This window comes from Sciurus vulgaris (assembly GCF_902686455.1).
Source record: "Sciurus vulgaris genome assembly, chromosome: 1".
In the NCBI taxonomy this organism is placed as follows: domain Eukaryota; kingdom Metazoa; phylum Chordata; class Mammalia; order Rodentia; family Sciuridae; genus Sciurus; species Sciurus vulgaris.
Window position 1 is genome coordinate 491,974 of NC_136461.1, and position 21,297 is coordinate 513,270.

A 21,297-nucleotide genomic window follows, 5' to 3' on the forward strand; every position below is an offset into this window, starting at 1 on the left:
GCCACCTCTGGGGACACTACAGCAGAAATGCTGCTCTCAAGGTGGCAGGTGGTTGACGGCATGCAGCCTGCCAAGAACCACAAGTTGAGGAGACCTGGGGTCTCCCACGGAGAAACTTGAAAGCCTGTCGTGGGGTTTGCTGGGGGTAAGAATCAAGACAACTTCCTTCTGGTGTTAATTCCACTATCCACTGATATAAAGACACATGTGAGCAAAGAGCTGAATTTTGCTCCTTGAAACAACTAAGTCAGTTCTCAATCCTTCTTTTTCTTCTTCTTCTTTTTCATTATTATTATTATTATTGTTATTATTATTTTGGAACTGAGGATTGAACCACGGAGCTACATCCCCAGCCCTTTTCATTTTATTATTACTATTATTATTATTATTATTATTATTATTTTGGAACTGAGGATTGAACCACGGAGCTACATCCCCAGCCCTTTTCATTGTATTATTATTATTAATATTATTATTATTTTGGAACTGAGGATTGAACCGCCGAGCTACATCCCCAGCCCTTTCCATTGTATTATTATTATTATTTTGGAACTGAGGATTGAACCGCCGAGCTACATCCCCAGCCCTTTTCATTTTATTATTATTATTATTATTATTATTATTATTATTTTGGAACTGAGGATTGAACCGCCGAGCTACATCCCCAGCCCTTTCCATTGTACTATTATTATTATTTTGGAACTGAGGATTGAACCACGGAGCTACATCCCCAGCCCTTTTCATTGTATTATTATTATTATTAATATTATTATTATTTTGGAACTGAGGATTGAACCGCCGAGCTACATCCCCAGCCCTTTCCATTGTATTATTATTATTATTTTGGAACTGAGGATTGAACCGCCGAGCTACATCCCCAGCCCTTTTCATTTTATTATTATTATTATTATTATTATTATTATTATTATTTTGGAACTGAGGATTGAACCGCCGAGCTACATCCCCAGCCCTTTCCATTGTACTATTATTATTATTTTGGAACTGAGGATTGAACCACTGAGCTACATCCCCAGCCCTTTCCATTGTACTATTATTATTATTTTGGAACTGAGGATTGAACCACGGAGCTACATCCCCAGCCCTTTTCATTGTATTATTATTATTATTAATATTATTATTATTTTGGAACTGAGGATTGAACCACGGAGCTACATCCCCAGCCCTTTTCATTGTATTATTATTATTATGATGATTATTATTTTGGAACTGAGGATTGAACCGCCGAGCTACATCCCCAGCCCTTTCCATTGTATTATTATTATTATTTTGGAACTGAGGATTGAACCGCCGAGCTACATCCCCAGCCCTTTTCATTTTATTATTATTATTATTATTATTATTATTATTATTTTGGAACTGAGGATTGAACCGCCGAGCTACATCCCCAGCCCTTTCCATTGTACTATTATTATTATTTTGGAACTGAGGATTGAACCACTGAGCTACATCCCCAGCCCTTTCCATTGTATTATTATTATTATCATTACTATTATTAATATTATTATTATTTTGGAACTGAGGATTGAACCACGGAGCTACATCCCCAGCCCTTTTCATTGTATTATTATTATTATTATTATTATTATTATTATTATTATTATTATTTTGGAACTGAGGATTGAGCCGCCCAGCTACGTCCCCAGCCCTTTTCATTTTATTAATATTATTATTATTATTATTATTATTTTGGAACTGAGGATTGAGCCGCCCAGCTACGTCCCCAGCCCTTTTCATTTTATTAATATTATTATTATTATTATTATTATTTTGGAACTGAGGATTGAGCCGCCGAGCTACATCCCCAGCCCTTTCCATTGTACTATTATTATTATTTTGGAACTGAGGATTGAACCGCCGAGCTACATCCCCAGCCCTTTTCATTTTATTATTATTATTATTATTATTATTATTATTATTTTGGAACTGAGGATTGAACCGCCGAGCTACATCCCCAGCCCTTTCCATTGTACTATTATTATTATTTTGGAACTGAGGATTGAACCACTGAGCTACATCCCCAGCCCTTTCCATTGTATTATTATTATTATCATTATTATTATTAATATTATTATTATTTTGGAACTGAGGATTGAACCACGGAGCTACATCCCCAGCCCTTTTCATTGTATTATTATTATTATTATTATTATTATTATTATTATTATTATTATTATTTTGGAACTGAGGATTGAGCCGCCCAGCTACGTCCCCAGCCCTTTTCATTTTATTAATATTATTATTATTATTATTATTATTTTGGAACTGAGGATTGAGCCGCCCAGCTACGTCCCCAGCCCTTTTCATTTTATTAATATTATTATTATTATTATTATTATTTTGGAACTGAGGATTGAGCCGCCCAGCTACATCCCCAGCCCTTTTCATTTTATTAATATTATTATTATTATTATTATTATTATTTTGGAACTGAGGATTGAGCCGCCCAGCTACGTCCCCAGCCCTTTCCATCGTTTTTGAGACGAGGTAAGGTGCCCAGGCTGCCCTTGAACTGGCTCCTTCTGCCTCAGTCCCCTAGAATGACAGGCCTGGCACCACCACACCCGGCTTGAGCCTATTTATCACGACGGATCACGTGGAAACCGGTAGCCACACGACGTTTTAGAGAAAAGGAACCCGGATGACCACGAGTGCCACGAGCCCACGCGGACCCTGGCTCACAACGGGCCCACTCGCCCGCGCGCCGGGAGCAGGCTGTCACTCGCCCCGCCGCGCGTCACTTCCCCACAAGGAGCCGCGCAGCCACCAGCAGCCGGGAACACCACGGGGAGGCGACAGCCGTCCGGCCGCATCTGTCGACCCCGACCCCCAAACAGCGCATCCGCCTCGGCTCTCGGACAGCTTCCGAGCCGGCACGTCCCGGCCGCTTCGCGGATACCGCGCTGCAGGGCGCCTCCCGGGCCGGGCCCTCGGTCCCGCTCTGCGTGCGGCTGGTGTGGAAGCGAGAGCGGCGCGGGGCGGCGCGGTTCTGGGACGGGCTGCAGCGCACTCACGCCGACCAGAACCCGGAGACCCAGGCGCAGTCTGGGGCTCTGCGCTCGGCTCCAGGCTCCGAGCCCCGCCGCCGGGTGGACGCGCACCGTGGCAGCAGGAGTCGGGGCAGCCAGCCTGGCCTTGGCTTCCTGCGGGCCGGCAGGAGGACGCCGGCTGAGCCGCCTCAGCCCGCGGACCAAGCCCCGGGGCGGACGGCGCGCCTCGACCTCCGGACGCGCCCTCGCCATCCGTGCGCTGCGCCGGCGCAGCCCTCACTCACCGCCTCCTTCCCGCGCCGGTCCCGGAGCGCAGCGGAGCGTTCGCGCCGCCAGCCGCCTCGGCTCAGGCCGCCGCCATCTTTCTTCCGGGAAGAGGCGGGCAAGCCGTCCGGCCCGTGAGGACGCGGGCGCCGCCATCTTACCCCCGGGCGGAAGCACCCGCGCGGCCACTCCAAGGGAGCCAATGAGAAGAGCATGCGGGGGCACGTGATGAGCGGCGGGGTCCCGCCCTCCCCACCCCGGTAGAAAGCCGGACCCAAGCGCCTCCGGACACGCTGCCTCAGGGCGACTTCCGCCTACGGCCTGCCGCCGGGTGTAGGCGCCGAGGGGAGGCCCACGCGCCGCCCGCTCGGCGCCGCGCCTGCGCATTCGGCGCGGCCCCCCGCCGCGATGAGGTTGCTGCGGCGCGCGTGGCGGCGCCGGGCGACACTGGTCCTGGGCGGCCTCGCGCTCTTCAGCGCAGCGTTGCTCTATTTGGCGCGGTGCGCGTCCCAGGGAGCCGCTCCCGATGCCGCCGCCGCGCCCCGCGCCGCCGCCTTCTTGGCCGTACTGGTCGCCAGCGCTCCCCGTGCCGCCGAGCGCCGTACCGCGGTGCGCAGCACGTGGCTGTCAGCGGCGCGGCGCGGTGGCACCGGCGACGTGTGGGCGCGCTTCGCCGTGGGTACCGGCGGCCTGGGCGCCGAGCAGCGGCGCGCCCTGGAGCGCGAGCAGGAGCGGCACGGGGACCTGTTGCTGCTGCCAGCGCTGCGCGACGCCTACGAGAACCTCACCGCCAAGGTGCTGGCCATGCTGGCCTGGCTGGACGAGCACGTGGCCTTCGAGTTCGTTCTCAAGGCAGACGACGACTCCTTCGCTCGGCTGGACGCGCTGCTGGCCGAGCTGCGAGCTCGCGAACCCGCGCGCCGCCGCCGCCTCTACTGGGGTTTCTTCTCGGGCCGCGGGCGCATCAAGCCCGGGGGCCGCTGGCGCGAGGCCGCCTGGCAGCTCTGTGACTACTATCTCCCCTACGCGCTGGGCGGCGGCTACGTGCTCTCGGCGGACCTGGTGCATTACCTGCGCCTCAGCCGCGAGTACCTGCGCGCGTGGCACAGTGAGGACGTGTCTCTGGGCGCCTGGCTGGCTCCGGTGGATGTACAGCGGGAGCACGACCCGCGCTTCGACACCGAGTACAAGTCGCGCGGCTGCAGCAACCAGTACCTGGTGACGCACAAGCAGAGCCCGGAGGACATGCTAGAGAAGCAGCAGACGCTGCTGCGCGAAGGCCGGCTGTGCAAGCGCGAGGTGCAGCTGCGCCTCTCCTATGTCTACGACTGGTCAGCACCACCCTCGCAGTGCTGTCAGCGGAAGGAGGGCATCCCCTGAGCCCCAGGGACGCGGACCAAACCGCCAGGCCCTCGAGAAGTACCTGGCTCATCTGGTGACACTGGAAGCCAGGTGGCAGCAGACAGCACCTAGCCCCCTCCACCCCCACTTCCACCCCCTCGCTGGGCCCAAGTTGTGCACCTTTGTGGCCACACGTGTGGACCCAACCAAGCGCATCTTGTGGTTTTGGAGACTCCTGGAGGTGCCTCCTAATGTGGCTCCTCCTGCCCCTGGACGTGGCCAGCCTAGTCGCTGCCTGGCTTTGGGTAAAGGCAGGAGGAGCCTCCTTGACTGCTGGGGTCTGCAGCTCTCCCAACCTGCTGTCCACCTGGAAGGGGCAGAGAAACTGCCCTGCAGGCCCATGTGTCAGACCCACCTGTGTTGCCATCCAAAGTTGTCACTGTTATTTGGACAGGTTACTCTGGTGTCTAGTGGGCTTTATCTGTCATGTGTGTCTGAGATTTGAATTGGTCTAACATTAACCAGCTTTACTGGCATTGTGATCTGTTTCTGGAATGAGTTCATGGTGAGCATGGCTCCGTGGTTGCCATGGCCTATTGTAAGTGTGGTGTGTCTGTGTAGAAGGGAGCTTTTCATAGACAGTGTGCAGATCTTTTTTTTTTTTTTTTTCTTTCTTTTTTTTTTACTATTTAAGAAAAGATTTTTATTCTGAACTTGGAGTTTGTGGGTTGATCCGTCAACATCTCGAGTGGCTGACTGGGCCACTGTATGTTAAACATAGAAGAATTTTTAAACCGTCCATTTCTCTTAAAAGTCTACACATAAGTCAGTAGTGTGTCTCTTTCTTAACAGACTTTCCTTTTAAGGCTTCCACACAGGCCTTCCGATTCCCAGTTGCTCAGACTCGGCATGATTCTCAGGAATCTGAGTCCTCGGAGTGTTGACCAGACTTTCCAGGTTCGCCTGCTGGTATTCCGACTCAGGGACCACAACACTGGGCATCCCCCATCCCCTTTTTGTGCACCTATGTGATGTGGGAAGTGATTGCTGGGGCTGGGGTATGTATGGCTCATGTTGAAGCACTCACCTAATGTGTGCAAGGCCATGGGTTCCACACAAAAGAGAACACTGGTCACTGCATGAGGTGACACGGATGGGTGACCCGTGCAGCCTGTGCAGGTGGAGCAGCTTCTCGTCTGGGCTGGGTTCTCTGGGTGGCCTAATGGCTTTTGGAGTTCTCAGGCTGTGAATTCAGGTGCAGGATTGGGTTATTTTGTTGAAAGGTAGTGAAGGGAGTCTGTTGCCAGCAATCGTCTTATCTCCTACCCCAGAGCATGAGGCCAGACAGCCCCCAGGCCCTCGAAGCCAGGACAAAGACACGCTGGTACATCACTCCTAGATGGGACTTGAAGAATCAGGGCAGCAGAAGGGCCCTGCCCACCAAAGTGGTGGCAAGTTCCCCAAGGGTGTTGATAACACAGTACCCAGATCCCTGCCTGCCATTCCCATCTGGGGTGTCCTGTCTGGACCCTGGAATCAGTTGAGCACCTAGCCTATCTCTACTACCCAGGTGAGGAGAGGAACCTGGAGAGGCTGCAGATTCCAAGGACCACATGGCCTGGGGCAGAGCCAGGACTCAGCAGGGCTGGCACTCCACTCCACCCACTTCACCAGTTCATGCCCGTCACGCACTCTACTCCACAGGCATCACAGATGTCCCAGGTGGCCTCAGTTCAGGTGTGAACATCTGCACGTGTGCTTGCCAAACGTTCAGGGAATGTTTAAGGAAGATCCCTGAGACCAGGCACTGGCACCGTGGACACCTGCAGGCAGGGTCATGAGCTTTAGGATTCAGACAAACCACGTGGAGTTGCCAGTATGCAGCTGGTTTCGACCTGCAAGGTTGGATGCTTTATATCCAACTTAACACCAAGTTTTAAAGCAGAATGGAGTCTACCCTGGCTGACGTCCCACGTCCTCGTGTCAGAACAGTGTCAGGACTTGGGACCTACGACTGAAGCCTCCCCACGCATTGTGTGGCCACGGCCATCTGCTCTCCTGGTCCTGGAATTGTAGACAGGTCACAGTGGACACTGGATGGGGACGTGGTGTCAAGCCCTGGGAGACACAGGGCCTGAGGTACTCAGACCTGCAAGGTAGGGTGTGCACTTGAGCAGAGGGCACTGGGCCACCTCAGGGTATGCTTGTGGGGGCTCAGGGGACAGCATTCCTTTTCTGCCCCATGTTGGTGTGGAGGCACCTGCAGCTGTCTCTCTCTCCGACTAGCCCGAGGTGACTGCAGGCAGAACCCACATGCAGAGGGGTCCTCCCAAGGCATCCCATCCACCCAGACCTTTTCAGAATAGCCCAAATGAGGCAAAACTGGGAGTAAGGCCTGGAGGAAGCCAGGAGTCCAGTGCAGGAACCTGCACACCCACCCACTTCACCAGTTCACGCTCATCCTGACGCCCAATATCTGTGAAGGGGCCTTGTTTGGAAATAGAGTCTTTGCAGATGTGGTTGGTTAAGATGAAGTCACTGGGGGCCCTGATCCAGTGGAATCGGGTCCTTACAAGAAGAGAAGTCAGGGAGTGGCCACAGCTGGGGCGCTCCCACAAGCAAGGGTTGCCAGGGTACTGGCACGCAGGAGGCAGTGGGAGGCCATGGCCTGGGGGACAGGGCCTGCTGAGCCTTGATTTTTGGTCCTCTGGCCTCCAGAACTGGGCCCTGTTGCTTAAGCTGCCCAGTATGAGGTGCTTTGCCCTCACAAACCAGCACAGTTCATCCCTCCCAGCTCTAGGTGCCCTGTGGGCACTTGCTGGGGACACCTGACCAGGCCAGTCTTCCCCATCTAGGCCCAGCAGGCATGCTGTCCTCAGGCCTCTGTCCTGTCTCTAGCCTTTCCTCTGGCTCTGGCCCATGCCTCTGCTGCCTTCCACTTCTGGCTGGCTGTCCCAGCTCAGAATCTGCAGGTCTGACGGGGGCAGCTAGCACTCCTCCAGCAGCCCCACCTGCCCAGGCACCGTGTCCACATCATGAGATCGGTGGAACCACTGGGTCCAGCTGCCCAGCCCAAGGCCCCAGAGAACAGCTGGTCACAGACAAGCCTTGGTGCCAGGGTGGGCTGCAGAGGAACAGAGAGGAAAGGGCAGCACATTCAAAGCCCTGCTCCCTGGGCTGCTGATAGCCCCCTGAGACCAATTTTCATTTCATTTGCTCTTCGGTGCTTGCTCTCTGGTTCCCGCACCTTGCAGTAGGCTTGACCTGGGCGATTTTTAGCATCCTCAAGCAAATGAAGAACTTTTGAGGGGTCATAGCCCAACCCCCCAGGGGTCTCTGTTCCTGGGACCCTGGAACCCCAGCAGCCCTGCACTCCTGACCCTCAACCATCAACTGGCCTCTGTGGGCACCTGCCCCCTCTCCTTTGGAACTGCTGGCTCACCTCAGCTCTGTCCTCACAAATGTCCTCCTCCCTCAGCTCCCCAAACCAATCACACCACCCAACATCGAAACAATCCTCTGATGCCCCAACTCCTCCCTGTGGCCTGTGCACTGTCCCACATGCCTGGAATTCCTCCAGCACAACTCTGGACCTCCTCACCCCTTCCTCCTCAGGGGTCTTGAGCCTCCCCACAATGGGTGGGCTTACAAGGAGGGTGGCCAAAGCCCAGGGCACTGTGGGGAAAAGTCAGGGAAGGCAGATGTAGAAGAATTCAGAAGGCCAGTTCCCCTGAACTCCCCTCTGCACTGCCAGCCTCAGACCTCTGCACTGGCCTAGCCACCAGTGAGACGTGCAGCATGGCCTCAGCAGCGTCCCCTGAGCTGGGGCTGGGCACCCAGCTCTGATGGGGTCACAGAGGAGGCCCACGGCCAGAGTTGGCCAGCAACACTGTGTAGCCCTGTCCCAGCTCAGATGGCCCTGGAGCCAGATGCTGCGTGAGGCTGCAGCACAACCAGGAGCCATAGAGTGTGGTTGTGGCCATCTCTATTCTCCACAGTGAACACTGCAAGCAGAGCTGACCCTCTGAGTGCAGAAGCCCAAGCAGGGCCCATGTCCAGCTCCATCTCCCACTGTCCTGGGGCCTAACCTAGCCTGTGACCCAAGGGGGAGGTGACCCAAGCCCTAGCCCTCCCCATAGTGGCGTCTGAAGGTCTCAGCTGGCCTGGCCTCCAGTGAGGGGCCCCACATGCCCAGCCACCCACCTCTCATCCCCAGAGGGAGTGACATGATGGATGGCCAATGCCAGCTCAAGTCCCTGTGGGCAGTGACAGAGGATCAAGAACAAGGCTCCCTCCAACCACAGAGGAAGAACCACACACAGCTGTCTGGAAGTGTGTCCAAGAGTCAGGCCTCAGTGCATCCTGCTGCTGAGGGAGCCCTTGGGGCTGATGTGGATCTGTGGGCCTAGAGGCCTTCAGAGAAGGGTATGGTAGGGCTAGAGGTGGACGCCAGCTTGGGGAAATTAGTGGAGCTTGTGGAAACACTTCACTGGGGACAGGAGCTGGCTGGGCCTCCAACCCCAACTTCCTGTTGGCTCTGCCCTGGTAGCCACCTTACACACTAGGTCCAGCAGGGCAGGCTGAGGTTGTGGGTGCAGGCAAAGGCAGGGGCCCTGCCAGGCCAGGCCATGTGTCTGACACTCCAGCTGTTGCAACACTGAGTTATACCCAAAGAACCCATGAGTCACTGCCCCACGGGAGGGGCAGTGCCCTAAATTCTCCCAAAGACCCTTTGTCCCCAAGCCCCCCACACCAGGCCCACCCAAACAACCATCAGACACGCAGGTGGACAGGCATGCCCATGGTGGCACCATGCTGGCAGGCCAGGGGCATGTTTCCTATACCTACACTGCTTCCCAGCCCAAGGGCCAGGCTGCAAGAGACCCCAGACTGCTGGATGCCCAGGCCATGAGATCCTGCCTGGGGCAGTGGCCTGACCTGGGAGCCCAGTCAGTGAACCCTGGGACACTGCTGGCTCACGGTGTTCTGCTCACAGCTCCAGTCCACCAGGGCCTGCTGACCACACCAGTCTGTGGCCAGTGCTCTTCTGGCAGGATAGAGTCCATAAATTGAGGCCAGAATTAAGGACAGGTAGTTAGTGTAGAAATAGGGGATCGGGTCAATTGAGGAAATGAAGCCATAAAGCCATCTGCCTCTGGCAGTTGGAAACTGCCCTGGAAGAATGGAATGTCAAGGATCTCCAGAGCCAATTGATTACCAAATCTACCTGCCTTTATCAAGGACTGCAAGCAAGGGGCTGCTAATTGGTGCCCCCTGGGCCCTTACCTGCCTGAATCACCTTGGCCCTCCCCCTGCCCATGGCTTCTCACTTAATGCAAACCAGGCCTAGTCACATAGGCAGGAAGGAGAGATAAGCAGGGAGAGAACTGGAGAACAAGAGACCTTAACCTATAAAAGATGTAGGTGAGCTCACTCCTTGGGACTTTAGAACATCAGTCATGGCCCCCTTCTTCCTGCTGGGAGAAGTCTGTATTATTAGCTTTAAATAAAACCTGCTTAATACGCTTGCCTTGGCGTGCTTCTCTAGTGTTCAATCTTCAACATTAGAAGGAGCAGAACTCATCACCAGTGAACAGCGGTATCAGATTGACCAGAGGTTCCTGCTGCCACCCAAGGGGCTTCTCCCCAGGACAAGGCACTAGGAGAGGGTGGGAAGCCCCCTCTCTTGACCCTTTCACCAAGCTCCCCGAGCCAGGGAGTGTCAAATGCTAGGGCAGCTCTGACATGAGCCAGCTTGAGGCTCCGGCAGTAACACCTCCCTACCCTGGACCACCAGTCATCTCTGTTCAAGGCACTGGGTCTCCCTGGTACCCAGGACCACCTCTGAGCTCAAGACTCCTCTGAAACCTGCCCAGTGATTGCTGCACAGAGCCTGGTGGTGCAAGCCCTAGTCTCAGAGTGGAGACCTATGGAAACAGAGACCCTCACACTCCACCTGCACAGACATTCAGGGGCACCTGTATAGGGACAATGACACACACCCACGGGTTCCTGATGTCATCCATGTGGACACTCAACTGTCGACATAGGCACCCAGGAGAGTGACTGGAGAGGCACAGGCCATTCTCGGTCCTCTGCCTGGGTGATGTGTCAGACCAAGTGGTCCAGGTCCAGGGCCCTGGCTGATACACCAGTAGGGGACAGGCAGCCCAAGGGCCTCAGGAGCAGACTTTTCAAAGGGCTAGCCTGTTTGCTGCACCCCAAGCCCACACCCAGGGCCCTCCAGAACTGGTCAGCATCGGGTGTCAGCATCTACACGCCCAGCCTCCAGATGGGACCAGGTGCAGATGCGAATGGGGGTTGGCACTGGCAAAGCTGCCTGCATCTGACAGGTGGGCTCAGGGCTGAAGCACAGCCTCCTTGCCCACCCCTCCCCACTCCTGGTTCCAGCCCCAGGGCACCCTTCCACCGTGAGCATAAGGGCCACATTCCTGTTTGTGCTTACACTTGGGACAGCGCACCAAGGGCTGGACAGGCTCTGACCCAACACTGAGGGGTGGGCCTGGATGCCAGGAGGGTCACTCCTGCAGCCAGACTGTGGCCCCAGACCAAGCCAGAGTCTCATCTCAAGGCTGAAGGTACTGGATGAGAAGCTCTCTGGCGATGGACACAGCCCCTCCCAGAACAGTGAGGAGCCCTCAGCTGCCACAGGGTCAGACCAAGGTTCTGGGAAGTCAGGACTAGTGGAGGGTTCAGCAAGGCCACCTAGAGCCTCCCACTGCTCTGGGGCAGGGCCTGGGGTCAAGGGTCAAACTGAGGCCATCCAGCACTGCACTGGCTGCTCTAGTTCTGCTCCGCTCTGCTCTGAGGCTGGGAAGCAGCCAGACACTTGGGCCACACCACAGCACAGCTCCAAGATGGGAGTCTGGGCAGGGAGAAATCATTCCTGAGCTGCAGCACCAAAAGAGCCCCAGCAGTAGCAGCGCCGCTGGCCCACATCCCAGGGGACGCCATGCTCAGACTGGGTGGGCATGGCAGGTGTCTCTTCTCCACCTCCAGGGCACCAGGGCACAGGTGAGACAGCAGAGTGTAAGTGGGAGCTGGGCCACTGGAGTCGATCCATGTTGACAGCGTGATCCATCCAGGGCTGGGGTCTGGACCCTCTTCTGCAGCCACCCACCCCACTCCAGCCACCTACTCCCTTGTTCCAGGCCCCCAGCCATGGGGGCTCTGCTGGAGACAGCACATTCCAGGGGAATTACAGCTAAGTGGCTAATGACCTCCGATTAGGGGCAGGAAGGGGGAGGAAGAGGAGACAGACGGATGCAGGTGGAGCCGGGCGCTGAGAGGGGGGCCCACCTCAGCCTGGCCACCTGCCCAAGCACAGCTCTGCAGTGCTGGCCCCCGCTTCAGTGTCTCCTCATCTCTCATCCCCTTGTCTCTCTGTCTGCCTCCCTCTGTGGGGCCCTGGGTCCCATTCTCTGGGGCTCCCATTTTGGACGTCACAGCCACTGTGGTCAAGAGGACCCACGGCCCAGAGCGGGGCAGTGGGAGAGTTGGCCACTGTGTAGAGGTCAGGGAGACCCCCCCATCAGGTGCAGTCAGGTCCAGGCAACCCACCGTCCTGGGAGGCTGGCCTCTGGCCCCAGCTTGCTCCGCACAGGGTGGGGCTGCTGCTCCCAGCAGAGCAGAGAAGGGAGGGACACAGTTCAGGCTGGGTTGGCAGGAGCCCCTGGTAACCAGATGCACGTGGGGTGTCTACGGCCCAGGGCTCTGCGACTCATGGCACTGCAGCCTGGACACAGGACACACCATGACCAGGCCCCTCCCTAAGGCCTGCTCTGCCTCCTCCCAGGGCCTTAATCCTCAGTGCCTCCATGGGCCTGCTCACGGTACTTTCAGTGTGACCCTTCTCCCTGTGGTCAGTGAGACCCCAGAGTGCCGCCTTGGCCCAGGGAGGCAGGCTGTGCCAGCGAGTGTGTGGACAGCAGTGTGGGGGCGCTCCCAAGTCTGGTTGTCTCGCCTGGGCTCCTGTGACTCAGCAGGACCTCAGGAATTGGGAACTTGGGGCGGGGACAGTCACCTGCCCCAAGCCTGGGCCCACCATGTGCCCCTCCCTTCCCAGCCTCCTTGGTGGGGGACGACACAGGGGTGCTCCACACTGGCCCTTGAAGGCTGTAGGGACATCCCACCAGATCTGGTGGCAACAGCCGCAGTGAAGCAGAGATCCCTCCAGACAGCCCCAGCCCCTGACGCCACCCTGGGGGGACCAGGGAGAGAGGTGGGGACGGGTCAGTGGACAAGCCTGCTCTGCACCGCTTCAATGCCTGGCTGGGTCAGCCTTTCCACTGCAGGGCAGGCCTCAGGGAGGGGCCCTCCTTTGTTCCCCAGATGGGTCAAGGTCCCCAGGGGAGGGGCAAAGCCTTGGGCTCCGACTCTTCCAGACTACTGCTACACCTCGCAACCTGCCCGGAGCCTGCAGACACACCCCTTCGCCTCTGGCTACATCCCACCCTGACTCTGGGAGATGACCCTAGGGGGAGACCCTTCTCGCCCCTCCTTGGGCACCTGATGAGGGCCTGGGTGCTGACCAGAGTGCATCTCGGCAGTTTGGCTCCAGCCTGCAGCCAGGGCATCCTGAGGTCAATTTACATTCTTAGGTCTGAGTTTCCCAGAGCCAAAAAGGGGTGGCCCCAAGCCCACAACCTGAAACCAGGGACTTGTCACCAGCTCCTGCCTCAAGGGCTGCAGCACATGGGCTGCTCTGCCCAGCTCACTCTAGCTACTTCCACAGCCCCTGGTCTCTGGGATGTGGAGGCCATCACTGGGGAAGGTGGTAAGAAGCGGGTGCCTGCCTGCTGGTCCCTCTCCTGTCTCAGACGGGCAACCTTCCCCAGTCCACACAGTGGCTGAGCACACCTGGGCCCACAGGTGTCCTTGGCTTGCACAAGTGGGGCCTGCACATGCACGAACAGTCCCACCCACAGCCTGCACAGGCTTGAATGCTCTCTCCCCACAGGATGCAGCCCCCAGAGTAGCTGCTTGCCCTTCCACAGGCCTCCTCACCAACCAGAGGCTTCCGGGGCCCTGCGGCCAAACAGGTCCAGGGTACCACAGCCTGCTGCCCGCTAAGGTTGCAGAGACCCTGGGAAAGGCTGTCCCAGGCCATGGGCGGGGACCTACACAGACATCTGTCCTGGTCACTCAGCAGGACCTGCCAGGAGACCTGGCTGCTCCTGCGACCGCCCTCCAAAGGCAGGAGAGCCTGGAGGCTGTGTGAGGGGGAGCTCATCAGCCCCTAGTCCACGTTCCATGCTCCAGGGCTGCATGCACACATCATGCAGACCATGGTCACCCGCCCACCTCCACCAACACAGTGACCAGGCAGCACCCCAAGGCAACAGAGGATGGGGCTTTTATTGCTATGACTGTAGAAATCCACTGCGGGTCTTTCCACTTCCTTCCTGGGGCGGGGGGGGGGGGGCACTGATGGATCCTCACACGGTGCTCCTTCTGCACCCTCAGGTACCCAGAAGCAGCCCAGAGAAGCTGGAGCCACTCTGGATGGTGAGGACCACCCCAGAGCCGTTGTCCACGAACACAGAGGCGTACTGCCCAGCCTGCAGGCACCATGGTGGGCATCACTACCTGTGGGTTCTCTGATCCCATGGCCTCCCCCATATAGGAAGAGCACCTGGGGCCGAGGCCCAGCCCAGATGAACAACCATCCACACACCTATGAGCTGGGCCACCAGGCTGTGCCCTCCTAGGCCTCGAGGCCCAGGGTCCTGCATGACTCCCACTGGGCTGTCAGGCCCTGGCCCTGAACCCAGCCACCTGTGACCTGAGTCTGGGTGCCACCCTCACCTGTAGCTGCAGCAGCCCCTGCACCTGTGCCGTGAAGACCCTGCTGTTGCTCTCCAGGCCCGAGATGGCCTCTAGGGACCTAGGCACAGCACCACAGGGTGAGGGTGAAGGCCCAGATACCCTCACAATGCTCGCCTGAGATCCCAGCCCCAAAGGTGGACCCCAGGGACTGGTGGACTCACGTGTGGCGGTGACACAGGGACTCGATGCAGATGAGGACACGCACAGTGTCCCGTGCCCGCAGCCGGGCCCTGCCCTGCAGCTCACTGTGGTCTGTGGAGACAGTGGCAGGAGAGAGGCTTCGAGACACACAGCCTGAGGGCAGAGCCCAAGTGACTGCTGGGGCTGAGGGAAGGGAGTGTGTGGCCCCAGAGCAAGGCAGTGACCTCCTCACAGGCTCAGGGCCCAAAGGGGGCAGGTAGCATATCTGATGGTCCCGCAGTGTCGGGAGTCCACCGTGAGGTATGACCCACCCCGCCCCTCGCTGCACACGCATGGCCCAGTCTGGCTCACCCACGTGCAGGCTGGCCGAAAACTGGAAGATGGCGGAGACTGGAGCTGTGAATCGGCCTGAGGCCAGGCTCAGGCCAGACCCCCGCAGGAAGACACCCTGGGCAGTGGGCTGTAAGGGACAGTGGGTGAGTGGCTGGCTGCAGGGCCTGGACCTTCACCCTGCACACCCCACCAGGGGGAAACACCCGCCACCAACAGTCATTGACCCAGCAGTTCTCGTCGGGGGGGGGGGGGGGGGGGGGGCAGGACAGAGGAGCTGCATCCACACCCACCTGTGTTTCACGGCACAGAATCCAGGTCCCAAAGAGTGGATATGGACCCAAGAACCCCACAGTGGAGGGCTTTCTGCTCCCTGGTCACCCCAGCCCTGCCCGAGTCCTGGTGCAAGGTGGAGTCTGGGCACACTGGGCCTCCTAACCTTGACCAAGGCCATCCCTGCCCACTGCATGGGCTCCCCGAGACCCTCAATGTGTACATGTGCCCAGAAACTGCCCAGTTGTGTCCATGGGCCCGTTCACCTGTAGGGGCCCCACTCCACATCCTCCACATCCTGCCCCATGGACCCCTCTTGGTGCATGAGACGCACAGTGGGTGCCCCAGGTGTCAGAACCAGTCCTGGCCCACATGCCCACTCACGGCCTGGAAGCCCTGCAGTTCTACCAGGGTCTTCTTGTCTACCAGCACCGGGCTCTTCAGCCGGCAGTGAAAGGCCTCAACCATCAGCTGCAGGCCAGACCCGTGGGGCAGTGGCATGTCTGGCCATGATGAGAACTGCCGTTCTGTGGCCTCTGTGGGGAGGAGGGCAACTTGGGTGAGGCCCCTGACGGCCCTGTGGGGGCCTCCTGGGCCTGGAGAGGCGTTGCAGGGTCAGCCTCACCCTTCAGCATGTCCTTGAACTCCTGAAGCAGGGCCGCCGGAGCGACTTCTAGGCCGGGGGGTCCCGGGGGACTCAAGAGGCCTTGCTGGGAGAGGCAGAGAAAGTGAGGGTCCCAGTAGGAGCTAGAGCCACCCTGCCCTGGGCTCGCACCCCCTGGAGGACCCCAGGAGGGCCAGCCGACCGCAGCCCAGGCACTCACCGACTTCTTGTCTCGGCCTCGACATCGCTTCTTGGAGGAATTGTCATCTGGCCGTCGGACAAAGTTCAGCCACGTCTTGTGAGCATCTGAGAACTCAGGCCCTGAGGCCTCCTGTGGCTAAAGAGCCAGGGGGTCAGGGCTAGGCAATGACCACCTGACCCCTCTGGTTCCTGCCCATCCCACTGTGCCCCACAGAGAGCAGGGGACCTCAGGTCATTGGGTGACCGCAGGCACATAAGAAACTGCCTTGGGGGCACAAAGCCAGAAGACCAGTGGGATGCGCCACCCCAGGGACCAGAACCTGACGTCCTGATGGGTGGGACACAGGCAGGACAGGGACAGGGCCTCTGTGGAAGCCCAGGCACGATGCCCAGGCATCTTGGGCCTTTGTGGGAGGGCCCATGACACCTTGGGCCCTGGACATGGTGTGTATGTATGGGGAGGTCAGACAGAAGGCTGTGGGCTGGGAAGAGGGTGGCCAGTGAGGACCAGTCCTGGCTCAGGGAGGATGGGACATGTGTGGACAACCAGGCTAGCAGGAGGGGCATGACCTGAACAGAAGCAGGGCACTGCTGGCCTGGCCAAGAGAAAGCCTGGTCACTCCAGGGGAGCTACACTCAGAAGGCAAGTGAGCCAGGGGTCCTGACCCAGGGCAGGGTCCAGTCCTGAAGTGGGCCCTAGCCCCGACCCCACCAGATAGGTCCTGTCTGCTAACTGGAGTCCCTTCAGGCAGGGTGGGATTCCTCACCCAGGGAGAGAATGCACCCTAATCCTGAAACATCTAGTATTTATTTGTCCCCTCAATGCAAGGACCAAGGACCAAGGTATGGAGCAAGGTCCTGGGGGCTACGTACCGAGTCACATCTGGATCTGGGTCAAGGGCAGAGGCTGTAGGGAGCAGGTGGAAACAAGCCTATCTCCCCAGGAAGAGCAGGGACATCTGGGGAGCTCTCACACAGCCTGGGGACCGCCACAAAGGTCCCTCCTGCTGGTCAGTTCCGAGACTCCCCTGACCTTTCTCTGCAGGAACAGCCCTGGGCAGGCAGATAACTGCCACCAATGACAGCAGGAAGCCCAAGGTTTGTGCACTGAGATCCTCTGCCAGTCCTGGGGACTCCAAGGACAGGGTACTTCACAGGTGGCTGTTGACCACACAGAATCCCCAGGAAACACAGAGGTCTGGGGTCTCCAACCTTAGGAGCTGTGGAGGGTCATGCTCTCTACCCTCACCCCTGCCTGAATTAGCAATTGCAACTAATGTGGGGTTGGCCAAAGGACGGGTCCTGGGGCTGCAAAGATTTAATGGTATCACCCCACAGCCCGGCACCCTGCCCCTTGATTAGTTCCTCTCTTCCCTCAATCCCTCCCCAGGCCCAAGGGGGCTGAGGGGCTGGCTGCTGTGCAGAAGTAGGGCTCCCCAGACTGGGGTTCCAGTCTGGGCTGCAGCGGACCCCACCAAGACAAGGGCAACCTAGAGGCAGAGAGGGTGGGGCAGTCTGGAAGGGCGCCCGATGACCCCAGTCCCTAAGCCGCCCCTGTGCACCACATGCGCCCAGCCTGTGCTTACCTTGGGGGAGCCGGGCAGACCCTCGCTGTCAGACGCGGTGGCGTTCGGGGCCTCGGTGCGCTGGACCAGCTGCCGCTGCCTCCTAGGCTCCCGCCGCGCCCCGACTCCCCTGAGCAACGCAAGCTGTGGCCAGAGGAGGGCCAGGACCATGGCCCAGGCCCAGCGCCGCATGGCTCGATGCGGGCAGTGGCTCAGCACCTCGAGCCCTGGCGGCCAGGCGCTCTCATGGGGGCGGTGGAGCTCTGAGTCCCCGTTCGGGGGCGAGGCCCAGGGGCGCGCCTGGCCGCCGGCAGTGCAAGTCTGCGGGGCAAGTAAGAGCCGGATGACCTCCGTCCCCTCGAGGCCGGCGCCGGCTACCCTCGCGCAGTATCCTCCTGGGCGCGCTCCGCCGCCAAACGGACCCCCACCCCGCAGACCTCCAGGCTCCCGGGGGAGGACTCTCACTGGAACTGTCTGCTCCGCGCCCCGACGGCGGCGGGTGGGGCGGGGCGGGGCGGGGCGGGGCAGGGGGCGGGACCCTCACTGACCACCGCCTCCTGCCCCTAAGGTGCAGGGGCTGTGGAGGACTGGGGCCTGCTCGCCCAGGCTGTCTAGTCCTTTGGAAACAGCCCCACCGTGACTCTCACCCCTTCCCAGGAGGATCCCCATCCCAGCTGAGGGGAGGTTGTTTACATTAACCTCTGGCATCTCTCACACCCACCCCCTCAGGTCATGGCCACGAGTGACCTTGGGTACAGAACCCCAGCCCCTCACCCCTCGCTCCGCCCCCTGCCAAGGGGATAGCTGGCTGGGGGCGCTTCCCCCATAGGAAGGGGAGGAGAGGCCCATAGGAAGGACCCACTGGCCTCAAGGCAGGAGCAGAGCAGAGAGGCTGGTGATCCCGGTTACTCAGCCCACTCCCTCTGTGGGGTGCAGGTCTGACCCTTACTGCTTGCCCGCTGGTGCCAGCAGAGCCCCCACACCTTTCAGAGTTCAGCACAAGGGTGAGACCTTCCCTCCACAGGCCTTTGGCCAGCAAGATTTCCTTCTACCAGATTTCTACCTCCAGGCTGAGGCCGCAGGTCTTCGGGGCCAGGTCATGCCCACAGGCCCTTTGGGCTCAGTGAAGTGAGGGGGACCTCTGAGGCTGGCCCACAAGGAACTGTGGTTCCATCCTAGCATGAGGTGGGCACCCTGGCCCTAGAGGTCCTGGTCCTGGTACCTGCCTAGCACAGAGCACGCCACCCTCCCCAGCTAACTGACCCAGACAAGGTGAAAGTAGACCAGACAGGAGGCCCAGCCTCACAGGCCCCCTGAAGAGCTGTGCAAGGTGGAGCTGGGTGGGGAGGGTGTGAGGGAAGTATCCACCCTCACCCTCTTGCTCTCAGGCAGAAGGGTGACCTCCAGGGACAGCAGAGACCAATTTGGCATCTCTCAAGCACAATGCTGAAGACTCCACCCCTCAGGAAGTAATACCAGCCCTCCTGTCTGCTGATGAACCATTGCCATGATGGGGGGGGGGGGGTGGTTAAAGTGCACACAGCCCACATGCATTCCCACACGCACCCCATCCAGAACCCCAGCACGTGGACCCCTAGATGTGATTCGCACCCAGCATGCTCAGGATCCAGGCTTGGAGTGGGCAAGTACCTCAATCCTGGAGTCCCCACCCAGGGCTGCCAGACCCCTCTTCACAGGTCAGACCCTGCTGTTCTGGGTCATCTGCATCCTGGGGGATTAACCCTTCTGTGCCTGAAGGCAGAGTTAACTGGCACTGGAACTCCAGCTCTGTTGTGCAGGCTGCACATGGGCAGAGGGGAAAGGTTGGGTGGCTAGACACAGGCCTGTGGCAGTAAGGCACCACAGCAGACTTCACTTGGTTCCAGGAGCCTGGAACCAAGGGATGGGCCCCATATAAGTCGCTAGTTCTCTGGCTTCAGCGTCCTATCCCTCAACACTATCTGGCAGGGACCAAAAGATCCTCCCCACTTCATGGGGTCATGTGCACTGTACCCCCTCCCTCCCATGGATCTAGGCTACAGCTTCAAGCTGCCCCAGGAGAGGGGCTCAGCCTCAAACCTAGACTCCCCAAGCCCTAGAGAAACACAGGACTCCCTGCTGGCTGCCCACCAGCTGGATGCAGAGAGAGGGTGCTCCCTCTCACGCTCTGAGCTCTGTGGTGAAATCCCCAACGGCTGGCCTGGGAGAATTTTCCTAGGGGACCAGCAGGAGGCCAGTGGAGGAGCAAAGTGCAAAGTGCTTCTTCCAGTGCCCATGGACAGTAAGCTTTGAGGGGCTCTTCTCTCTTTTGCACCAGGAAGGTCTTCCATGGGTGGCAATCAAGGGCACCCACAGACTCCTTCCAGGAAGGGCAACATGGAAAAGAGGCCAGACACGCCTGGTCCAACAGGACAAAGGTCACCTTTTATTTGAGGCCAGTGCAGGCAACAAGCCATGGGTACCACAGGGTTTGTCTCCATGACTGACCAAGGGCTGTTAAAAGTTGAGATCTCACATAACAGAAAATAACATGTTAGATAAACTCTAAATCTGGTTACATCCAGTCTTCCAAGAGCCCCAGGAAACATCAAGGATTTGGAACCAGTGCCAGTGGTCACAGACGTGCCCTTAAAGCAGGCCATGGACTAGGCCTGGACTGGCTCCCAGCAAAGGAGAGAGTGTGCTTCACCCCCCAGGACCTTGCACAGATAGCTTCTGGACCTCAGTTCCAGCAGGCAGGCCAGGGTCCCAGCAGCACGACATTGCCACCAAGACTCACCTTCAGGTGGCAACACTTACTGTCCCCAGGCCAGGCAGGTATGATCCCACAGACCCCACCTACAGGCCTGAGGCTGCCGAGCAAGGACAGGAGTCTCCACCAACACAGACACAGACAGTATGAAATTCAGGAACAGAGGCATAATGCAAGATTTTTTCTCATAAAGGTGAGTCAAATACACACAAGTGGTAAATCCAGAGCAATTTTAAATAAACTGACCATAAAGCAAGCCAGAGTCAAGCATGCAGGCTGTGCTTCAGCTCTGCCACTTGCCTCTGGAACAAGGCTGGTCTGTGGGCCTCAGTGGGGACCCAGTGGTGAATGGTGGACTGGAGGCCATATCCGCCACTGGACAGCACGGCTGGTTCCATCAATGCCCCTCAGATGTCAGTTTTCCTGAACAGCATGACACATCTTCACAACATTCAGTGCAGCCGGAGTTGTTAGACACAAATGTCAGAAAGGTCAGAGACCACGCCAGCTTCGGCACTAAACCCATGTGTCCTCCCAGAGCAGCGCCCCTTACATGACCTGGAAGAGCCAACATCTGACGTGCTCAACTGGGAAGGACAGCGTGGCCCACCGTTAAGGTACGAGAGAGAACTTGGACCGAGAGAGAACTTGGACCGAGTACGAGGGTTCCATAGTGCACAGAACCCACCCAGAGGGCCACAGGTCTCCACTGAGTGGTGCAGTAGGACAAGCTTCTGCCAACTGGGCATGAAAAATTCAGAGAAAAAGTTCTGCAGACACCCAGAGAGGCTGGTGGTCCAACAGGCCAACCACCCAGCTAGCTGCCCGCCATTCTCAGAGGCTGCTCCAAGTAAAGGGCGACACCTAGTGGCCACAAAGCAAGCAGATTCTTTTACCTGGACAAAAAAATGAAGTACTTTCCAGAAGGAATTTGATTCACTCTAACTGACCACAAACACATTTTTATGA

The 21,297-nt window shown here is 57.9% G+C and overlaps 2 protein-coding genes across 2 annotated transcripts; one reads left to right on the forward strand and one right to left on the reverse strand.

Moving 5' to 3' along the window:
- The first annotated feature begins 3,628 nt into the window (after positions 1-3,628).
- On the forward strand, positions 3,629-5,143 carry B3GALT6 (beta-1,3-galactosyltransferase 6). The gene has a single exon (XM_079150939.1). The coding sequence runs from the start codon at positions 3,681-3,683 to the stop codon at positions 4,650-4,652; it is 972 nt and encodes a 323-aa protein (XP_079007065.1). The 5' UTR covers positions 3,629-3,680; the 3' UTR covers positions 4,653-5,143.
- Positions 5,144-13,883: 8,740 nt separating this feature from the next.
- On the reverse strand, positions 13,884-17,899 carry C1QTNF12 (C1q and TNF related 12). Its single transcript, XM_079110464.1, has 8 exons — positions 17,598-17,899; positions 16,031-16,147; positions 15,832-15,916; positions 15,591-15,742; positions 14,955-15,063; positions 14,624-14,714; positions 14,442-14,520; positions 13,884-14,194 (listed from the first exon to the last, which is right to left on the reverse strand). Exons 1-8 carry the CDS (start codon positions 17,766-17,768, stop codon positions 14,096-14,098), a joined length of 903 nt encoding a protein of 300 aa, XP_078966590.1. The 5' UTR covers positions 17,769-17,899; the 3' UTR covers positions 13,884-14,095.
- Between the last annotated feature and the right edge of the window lie 3,398 nt (positions 17,900-21,297).